The 10,458-nt window shown below is 42.6% G+C and overlaps 1 protein-coding gene and 1 long non-coding RNA gene across 2 annotated transcripts; both read left to right on the top strand.

The window, feature by feature from the left end:
* Positions 1–6,774: 6,774 nt before the first annotated feature.
* On the top strand, positions 6,775–7,461 carry LOC308335472. The gene is made up of 3 exons (XR_013966015.1): positions 6,775–6,847; positions 7,131–7,205; positions 7,347–7,461. It is a non-coding gene; the product is annotated as an uncharacterized lncRNA (long non-coding RNA).
* A 14-nt stretch (positions 7,462–7,475) lies between these two features.
* Positions 7,476–10,022, top strand: LOC308335256 (nephrocystin-3-like; the record flags this gene model as incomplete). Its single annotated transcript, XM_080792274.1, has 6 exons — positions 7,476–7,517; positions 7,704–7,807; positions 8,194–8,308; positions 8,494–8,637; positions 9,159–9,256; positions 9,905–10,022. Exons 2-6 carry the CDS (start codon positions 7,725–7,727, stop codon positions 10,020–10,022), a joined length of 558 nt encoding a protein of 185 aa, XP_080648400.1. The 5' UTR covers positions 7,476–7,517; positions 7,704–7,724.
* Positions 10,023–10,458: the final 436 nt, after the last annotated feature.

The following is a 10,458-nucleotide window of genomic DNA, read 5'->3' as shown; positions in this document are numbered from 1 at the left end:
CCGTCTCTTCTCTTTCTTTGATTTTTAATTGTTCCAGCGCCACTTTTTGTAATTCTACTGCTGACAATTGTTGTCGAGTGGCATTATCAAGCGGCTCTCCCCCCACTCGTTGCACCAATATCTCCACCATTTCCCCCTTCTTCATCTCCGGTGCTAACGTCACTGCTAAATAATCAGCCACTAGCCGCAACTCCTCTTTCTTCAGGTTATACCACTCACTGAGTTTGCGCATTTTTCCCAAAAACGTCTCTGGTGTAAATTCTGCCATGTTTTCCTTTAAACTGTTAACACTTAACACTTAGGCTAACTATTTTCCAAACAACTAGATATAAAGGTTCAGTATAGACGAGCCCCCATTCTGTCACGGGTTGCTCCTATAGGCTCGATATTTAACAACACACTAGGAGCTACCCTGACCTAAAAGACGTGGATGAACGTATGTGCGTGTGAGCGTGCATATGTCAAACTAAAACAAAAACGGCACCGGCCCCCGCATCACCAACACCCCGGTCCACTCACCTGTTGTCCACGGCCAGCTCTGGCGTTGGCCCACAGCCGAAGCGAGGTGCTGGATCGGTAGGTGTTCAGGTGCGGGGATAACAACCCGCGTCGTTACTATTTTAATAGCTTCCGTTGGTTTGCTTCTTTTTTTGTTCCCCGTAGGGTATTTTCTAGTTTTATGGATTAGTCGTGGCTCAGCGCCGACACAGGAGGACAACAAGGGACGGTCAGTAACAACGTTCCAACTACGCGAAGCTCCACTATACACCCAACCCACTGTAACACTATAGACCTACTTAGGACAGCGCTATCCCTCCGTGGCCTATCGTCTAGTTCAGTGCAGCTGGCCGGTGGCCTTCGTATGTGTCGGTCGGTACCACTGAGTCGCGTCCTCCTAACTGTTGCCTCACGCCCTAGACACCGTGCTGTCCAAACATTTCCTCCGTCTCCCGTCCCGTTGTGATGACGTCTATTTTATGACGTCGTACTTCCAGTGGCCGGCCTCCAATGTTGTGACGTAGAGGCGGTGCCAACATAATAAAACAAATAAACAAACCATGTGTGCATGAGGTGGAATGATATGACTGATGTGTATATATATGTGAAACCCTCTGCTGCCCCAGAGCACAATATCCTAACACAAGTCAGATTTAACTTAAATACTTTTATATTTGATATTGTAGCATTTTTTATTTCCCCATCCACTCCTCCCTTTTCTCCTCTTCTGTACAGATTCACAGTCCAGTAAGGCTGGACCACCTCCTTCCATTATGTGGTAGTAGCTGATCTGCAGAAGACATGTGAAATTTAGAAAATATGTATAAAAATGAAAAAGACATGTACAGGGTATGGTTAACTATGAACGTGTCTGCTTTACTACATAAGTGTCAAATAAACGTTACCATGACAACCTTTTGTCATGGTATATAAATTATGTCAGATAATATTTGTATTCACAATTATATCATTATATTGTAATGTATTTGCCTGTAAAATTGCTTGCTCTGGCTAGTATCTGTCGGTCCTTTTAGCTACATGTAAAGTGTCTTGGGGACTGATCGGTATGATCCTGGTTGTGTTTCCCATCAGTGCGGTTAACACTGTACAGACTCACGGTCCAGTAAGGCCTGCCACTAACTCATCGTCCGGGGAGACACTCCCCGGAGTTTATGTCTCCCCCTCTGCAGGTCCATGGACTTCTATTATGGACCCCCAGCTGCCTCAAGAGTGTGACTGTGGACCAGGCCTCTTCATGGAGCCAGCAACAGAGTGCCTGCCTGCCTGGAAATAGTCAAGTATCATATGTAAGCTAAGAACCTAATTGTTGAAATGTCTATGTAATGAAACTTGACATACAGTAGCAGTATCTATGCAGAGTCACACAGATGATACCTGAGGAAAGGGGCTGGTCATTTGTGTGCAGGCCAAGACAAGCACACTGGAAATACCTGTGGACAAGTTATGCCTCATCTGACACAGACTGACACTTAAGTTTATTGTTTTCATGATAAATCTTTTTTTTGGAGCATTATCTCTCCATTTAATGATGTTAGCTGTAACCCGGAATGATAGTCCCTTGTATAGATAGAACGTGCAGGTAAAAGCGGTAGTGAGTGAATTCACATTTCCGTGTCTTCTGCAGATCAGCTGCCACCACCTCCTCTACAATTTCCTTCTAACACCACCTCCTAATACCACCTAACACCACCTCCTTACACCACTTCCTTCTAACACTACCTCCTAACACCACCTCCTTCCATAATGTGGTGGAAGCTGATCTGCAGAAGACATGTGAAATTTAGAAAATATATGTAAAGGTAATTAGGGATGTGCCGATGAGACATTTTGGCCGATATCGATATCCGATATAAATAATTGCTGTTATGGCCGATAACCGATATTACCGATGTTGATATGTCATTCTGTATTGATTTTTTTAATGATTTTGTCCATTCTGAAAAATACATGTAACAGGGTAACTGCACTACAGGCTTAGGCAAGTCAGATTTAACTTAAATACCTTTATATTTAATATTGTGAGCTTGTAGATCTGTTCAAGCTGTTATTTTGGGCTTGTTTATCTGTGAAGACAGACCGATTAATCGGACCGATGAATTATTCGGTCTAATTGATTCATCGAACCGATGCCGATTGATCTAAAAACAACTCAAATTGGCCGATACCGATGTGTTTGCCGATTAATCTCCCATCACTAAAAACATGGAGAAAAACAGACACCTTCAATGTTAACCATATAAGTGTCAAATAAACTTTATCATGAAAACCTTTTGTTATGGTATATCAATGTCAGATTATATTATTGTGAATATAATAATGATATAATATTATATTGTAATGTATTTTCCTGTAAAATTGCTTGCTCTGGCTAGTATCTCTGTCGGTCCTTTGCTCTACATGTAAAGTGTCGGTATGATGCAGAATAGGGAGGTTATTCAAGTTTTTTTTTAGCCTGGGGGCGGCATTTTATATTCCCTGCCCCCTCCTCCCTTTCCTCCCCCCCCTGTGTTTCCCATCAGTGTGGCTGTTATTAACACAGTACAGACTCACGGTCCAGTAAGGCGTGCCACTAACTCATCGTCCGGGGAGACACTCCCCGGAGTTTTTCGTCTCCCACTCTGCAGGTCGATGGACTTCTACTATGGACCCCCAGCTGCCTCAAGAGTGTGACCGTGGACCAGGCCTCTTCATGGAGCCAGCAACAGAGTGTCTGCCTGCCTGGGAATAGTCATCAAGTATCATATGTAAGTGAAGAACCTAACCGTTAAAATTTCTATATAATAAACTATGCATCGATACTATACAGTAGGAAAGGAGCTGGTCATTTGTGTGCAGGCCAAGACAAGCACACTGGAAAGACCTGTGGACAAGGGTGGACAAGTGTCTCCATTTGATGTTTAGCTGTAACGGCTAATCCTTGTGTTGGGAATGATATTTGAGTGTTGTATAGATAGCACGTGCAGGTAAAAGCGGTAGTGAGTGAATTCACATTCTCTTGTCTTCTGAAGATCAGCTTCCACCACCTCCTCTACTATTTCCTTCTAATACCAACTCCTAACACCACCTCCTTCTAACACCACCTAACACCACCTCCTTGAATTATGTGGTGGAAGCTGATCTGCAGAAGTCATGTGAAATTTAGAAAATATGTAGTAAAGCAGACACGTTCATCGTTAACCCATTCCCTGTACCATTTATTTTCATTTTTATTGTTTCAAATAAACTTTACCATGACAACCTCTTGTTATGGTATATCAATGTGGTCAGATAATATATAATTGTATTCACAATTATATCATTATATTGTAATGTATTTGCCTGTAAAATTGCTTGCTCTGGGTAGTATCTCTGTCGGACCTTTGCTCTATATACAGTACATGTAAAAACATCCCCCTAACTTTTCTCCTCTCCTAACCCCTTGGTTGTGTGGGATCATTTCCAATCAGTTAACACTTGTTTGTTTAACACTTATTGTATGTGTTTTTGTATGGATAGTTTTATCATCGTTTTTAAGAGCCTACTCAGGGACTACAGATGTAAACTAGCTTTTGGCTAACTCTGGCCCATTTACATGGATGTGAAAACTGACATGTTGATTAATGAGCATTTTCCCTGTCAAATAAATAAATAAACATTGTACAGACTGACTCACTGTCCAGTAAGGCCTGCCACTAACTCATCATCCGGGGAGCCACTCCCTGGTGTTTATTTTTGTCTCACACTCTGCAGTTCCATGGACTTGTAATATGGACCCCCAGCTGCCTATCAAGAGTGTGACTGTGGACCAGGCTTCTTCACAGAGCCTTCACTCAGCCTATGAAGAGTGTGACTGTGGACCCGGCCTCCTCACAGAGCACGACCATGGACTGCTACCATATCATAGTACATCACAACGCTGCATTTTATCTTAAAAGTAATACTTCATATGATCTGACATCATTGTGGCAACAATGATGTCAGAAATCATGTCAAAAAGGGCGAAATAAAAGGACAGTCGCTTGTAGCAGGCATTATGTATGTGGGAACAAGTGGGTGAATGTTATTGCTTGTAGTGGCTTAGGTATGCGACTCTTCCCTTTGCATCAGGTATCATCTGCTTGACTCTTCCCGACACACCCACAACCTCTCTGGCACTGAATCGTCCATAATCATAACGTCTGCCATTGCCAGGTTCTTCTTAATCCGAGTGCATTTTTGTGGCTCTTGAAGCAGAGGCAGGTACTCGCCCATCTCTTCCAAAACAAGTCAACAAGCTCAAGTGGCATGACTGAGGTGCTGATAATTATATTTCCATTGCTGACCCACGAGAAAGAAGCTTGGGGGCTCTTTTTGGTCAAACAGTAGTGTGTTAGAGGCCCATTAGCTCTGTGTATCTTCATTTGATGTTTGACTGTAACCCCAAACCTTGTGTTGGGAATTGAAGTCCCCTGTATATATGACAGGTGCAAGTAGATCAGCAGATCAGCTTCCACCAACTTCTAACACCACCTCCTTCTAACACATCCTAACACCACCTAACACCACCTCCTTCCATATTGGTGGAAGCTGATCTGCAGAAGATATATGATGTGAATTCACTCACTCCCACTGGTAGCAACCCAGACCTGGCCTTTGCCGTGTGTCAGCAATGGAAATGCACAAAAGACTTGTAAAGACTTTGCTGAAGGGTGAAAAAGTGCAGTATCTCGTTGACTTGTTTTGGAAGAGATGGGTGAGTACCTCTCTCTGCTTCAACTGCCACAAAAGTGGACTCAGATAAAGAAGGGTTTCTTTATCTGAGTCCACTTTTGTGTTGTCCCCATCCTGTTATGCATAACAAATATTTCAGGGCCTATCACTTACGATATTTATGTTGCCAGATTAACCCCCTGGTCTCTGTCCCTACTATATTAAGTTGTAAAACTGTGGAATAATGTTGTGATTCAGTCATGGAATAACGCTATGTCAAGCCTGGATCTGTAACATCATTTCACTGAGAATCAATTTATATAAATTCCTCTAAACTTTATAATTAGGTGTGGTCTGAATTCCTTCGTCTTCCAATTACTTTTTAAAGGTCTTTTAACAAGGTGTTTTATCCATTGCCTGGATTGTGTTCAAAGGGTTTTTCTAGGATTGGTTAAGGTGACTAAAGGATTTTATTCAAAGGGTATTTCACTCATTTGCAAAAGATAATGTATACCGATTAATTTGGTTCCATTCAAAGTTCTCTCAAAGGTTTATCCATTGTGCTATCTTAAATTGACAGCGCACTATATTTGACAACTAGGCCTAAGGTTTTTGAAAAGGTTTCTTACTGTCTTAAACTGACAGTCCTATATTCCTATATTAGGATAATTTATTTGGGTTTTATTTACATTTTCATGGTGGTCTGGACATATTTTAATTTAAGGTCCTGGTTCAGACTTACATTATTCACATATTTTTATAAGTAATTTCTTTCTTCTTGCCTATCTATTGCCCTAGTTCTTCACTAGTGGACTTTGTGTGATGTGGAGGTATGTGATTTATGTCGGTATCATTATGGTAGCATGTAGCCTGCTCAACACTGTTTACTAGGGGTGTAACGATATAGTAAGTGCATCGAAACATTTATTTTAATTTCAAGTAATCGAAGAGTATCGAAATTAAAACGGCAACATTGACTATGTATCGTTTTGCAATGGAAATCTGTATCTGATGTGTGTTATGTACCCATTGTCTCTTGTGTACACGAAACACACACACACACACACACACACACACACACACACACACAAAAGCTGTTGGCTTTCTTGCATTTATCCTTTTGATAGTGATGATAACTATCGACGGGGGAAAATTCAATCATCAATGGTAGTTACAGTTTCAGTTTATTTTTTGCTTGCTTCATTTTGCCACTGTTTTATATCGCATCGGCATCTTCCAACCTGTAGAATAGTGACACGTCCTCCTTGGTTCCCAGTTCAGAGAAAGAAAAAACAAGTATGTTTTTCGTTCCAGTTCTAAACTTTTAGGATTCTGAACCAATTCATTTTCAGTGAAAACTCTCTAAATTGATTCCAAATTAGGCGGAACCGGTTCAACCCCTGTAGAAAAGTAGCCTGTCAGGGTATCCAAAACTGTTCATACAGGCCCTGCAATCCTCACTGATATAAACTGTGTGTGTGTGTGTGTGTGTGTGTGTGTGTGTAGCTCTGTGGTGGAGGATAGTGAGGAGGCCTTTGTGAAGAACCCGGATGGCTGCCCCCTGGTGCTGTATCTCAGGACTGGAGACCAGCCTCTCACTGGATCCACCAGGCAGCTGCTGGAGAGGGTCAATGCAGCTGACAAAGCAGCAAAAGTCAAGGTGTGTGTGCGTGTGTGTGTGCGCGCATGCGTGTGTCTGTGTTCAAGTGTAACTTTGCAGATGTTCAAGTGCAGAATTCATTGGATTCTTTCACATCAGCCACTCCTACATGGCTGGCTTGGACATCTTTGCCATAATGAGAACACCATCAAAATCTAAGAGTTCCCTCGGAAGTCTTGCCACGGACACATTTATCCGTGTACACTGTACGGACATGTTGATGACCCCTGATACACAGCCTTTCTGTATACTATGATATGATGTGTACATTCACCTACTGTAGGTGGTGGATCATAGTGGTTCCCCAGAGGATGGAGCAGCCTTGATTTACGCCCAGCTGGAGAAAGTCGTCAAGCAGGTATAAAACAGTATTATGTCATTGCCGTTGGGCAGAATCCTCATGTGTTTGTCATACAACAGTGATGCACAAAAACAGCAAAAAGAATAGCCACTGTGAGCGTATAGATATTTTTAGATATCGTCTCTGTCACTGCTTTAGGAGTTGCTGGGCCTGGAGGGGACAGACGTGGACTCCGCGGACTCGGGCATAGACGAGGGACACGAGGAAGACTCGGGCGACGTGCTGTGGGACCTGCATGACGAGCAGGAGCAGATTTAAGCTTACCAGCAGGCCTGCAGCACCAGCTGCTCTCAACTAGGCTTCCAGAAGGTAGGGCACATTCCCTCCTGATGTCCTTAACCACGTCTCTCACATCTCAGTCACTAATCAATGCAATCTGAAAGTTCTTCCAATTGATAAAATGTTATTTTAACCAATCTGTATAATGTCTCACTGTCAGGGAGGGCATACAACGTACGGAATGCAGATTTAAATGATTTCTTCCTGTCCTCTCAGTATATAGATCGTCTTAATGACATGGTGGCAGCCCCTCCGCCAACCCCTCCACTGCTGGTGTCTGGAGGTCCAGGCTCAGGGAAGTCTCTCCTGCTCTCCAAATGGTAACAACTACTGTATTTCACCATCCAAATGACTGTTAATATACAGTAGGTTGCGTCCCCACAGGCAGACTTGACTTGTTTATAGTAGCTCAGATTTATATAGTGCTTTTCTAAGTCGATTTACGTAAAATAAAGGGAACCAACTTTATTATTAAGAAAAAACAAAAAGAACAACTGTGAATTGGAAGGTCGCTGGTTCGACCCTCTGCTTGCCAAAACTGTGTGTCCTTTTTATGTGGGAAGCGGGAGTCACTGTCCTCATAATTCAACATCTCTAAAAGTTTAATTTAGGTTATTTACCCACTCCCACCCATACATATAGCTTTTTTTAAATGGTAAAATAATTTAGCAGCATCCCCCATTGACTGCTGTGTAATGTCCTGCAGGATTGAACTTCAGCAGAAGCAGGCCCCCAACACTTTATTCCTCTATCATTTTGTTGGCCGGCCTCTGTCCACCAGCTCAGAGCCCGTTCTGATCATCAAACGCCTCACTGTCAAGGTAAGGTGGCCTTCAGTTCCCACAGAGTCAAGCTCAGCATTCTGTCAAGGTTAACATACTGTATACATTTGGCGCTGTCGGGCAGAAACGTATATCGCTGGATTTCATTGTTTGTTTTTTATTATTTATTATTATTATTTTAATGACAGGTTTTTTTTCTTGTCTGATTGATTGTTGTCTCATAGTTGCTGCAGCACTTCTGGTCCATCTCAGGTCTGTCCATGGAGCCTAGTAAGATCCTGGAGGAGTTCCCACGCTGGCTGGAGAGACTGTCGGCACGCCACCATGGAAACATCATCATCATCATCGACTCCATCGACCAGACACAGGTACAGTACACCGTACTGCTGGAACCCACGATAGACCAGCGGTTCTCAACCTTTTCAGGCCGCGACCGGCCCAAATTCTGAACTGGGCCACCCCAAAATAATCATGTGTAATCACATTTGAACTCGGGGAACTGGGGACCCCCCAAATAATCATATTTGAACTGGGGACCCCCCAAATAATCATATTTGAACTGGGGACATCCACCCTGACAAGCACTTGGGAATAGTAGGAGTTGAGGCATTACTTTTAGTTTGACCCGGTCCACAGATAAATAGAATATATAGTTTCACAATTCTCTTTCATGATTATAAAATTTGGCCAATGTTTGACCAATCTTTTGTTTCGATTTCTTTTAGGAATTAAAAATCTTAAAAGTACTTAACTTGTCAATTTATTGACAATGATCTGACCCCCCCCAAAATCATGTGGGGACCCCCAGGCCGACCCACAGGTTGAGAACCACTGTGTCAAACAGTCACATGAAGCAGACATTCACAAGGCTTTTCTCTTTTGCTTCCAGCAAGCTGAAAGGCACATGAAGTGGCTGATTGACCCTCTGCCCGTCAATGTGAGAGTGGTGGTGTCTGTCAATGTGGAAACATGTCCTCAGGCCTGGAGGTGAGACACATCAGAAAATAGACCACGTATCTATCATCAAATATTCAGTTGTTGTCAATGAAGCTACGTGCAATCGCATCCAGCATGTGTATCCTGTTATCTGTTCCAATGCTTCCATATCTAAATACCTTTCTGAACAAGCAATAACGTACAGTACAAGAGCGGGTACTATACTGTGAGATATGTTGACCCTACAGTGACTATATTTCACCGTACAGCAGAGCAGGTATGCTGTGTTATTGCTTTTATTTCATTTTGAAATGTATTAAAACATTTCACTAAAGGATAAGCCCCTTGAGTTGCAGTCTTTACTTTTGTAATTGTTAACTTCAACAAAGCGCTGGGTTCGGAAAAAAACAACAACAGACGAGCCTTTATTTATTCTTCATCTGTGGGAAAAAGCACTGCTTTCATGTAATAAAGTACGGGACGTGTATGGTATATGCGTGCCATTAGTGGGCGCGTAGTTAGTCAATTAATGCTCCGTTGCATGTCGGTATCACATGCTCACAATGGCTAATCTACAAGCTCACAACTTGTGCGTGTTGTGAGGTTATTGAACGGCGATTTTAGATGCGCGATACCGCCATAAGACAAAGTATAAATCCGTCTTTAATTGTAAATGGTTGTGTGTGTGTGCCTGCCCAGGTTGTGGCCCACCCTGCACCTGGACCCACTGAGTCCCAGGGAGGTGAGGAGTGTGGTCAACGCAGAGTGCCAGGCCATGGAGGTCAAACTCACCAAGGACCAGGTGATGGGGGCATAACAGTGTGGACAGATGGTCCTAAGGCTCTGACAAGCAAATCGGATTTGTCAGCCGTCTGCTGTCGCCCCGTCGAAGTATCACCAGTATCTAGCCCATATCGTACGGCATACTATAGCGCGCAGTTTTTCATCATTTTTGAAGATTTAAAAAAAATGACGAAATGACAAAAACGATGGGTTATAGCCCATGTTTTTTGAAATTTTGAAAAAAAAAATTATCCTCGTTTCTCATCATTTTGGACCATGGGCTATAGCCCATATCGTACGGCATACTATAGCGCGCCGTTTTTCATCATTTTTGAGGATTTGAAAAAAATGACGAAATGACAAAAACGATGGGTTATAGCCCATGTTTTTTGAAATTTTGAAAAAAAAAGTTATCCTCGTTTCTCATCATTTTGGACCATGGGCTATAGCGTATATCGTACGGCATACTA

Source organism: Protomyctophum bolini (assembly GCF_963924005.1).
Source record: "Protomyctophum bolini genome assembly, chromosome: 20".
Classification (NCBI taxonomy): domain Eukaryota; kingdom Metazoa; phylum Chordata; class Actinopteri; order Myctophiformes; family Myctophidae; genus Protomyctophum; species Protomyctophum bolini.
The sequence above is the reverse complement of the archived record's forward strand: the minus strand, read 5'-3'. Positions and strand labels throughout refer to the sequence as shown.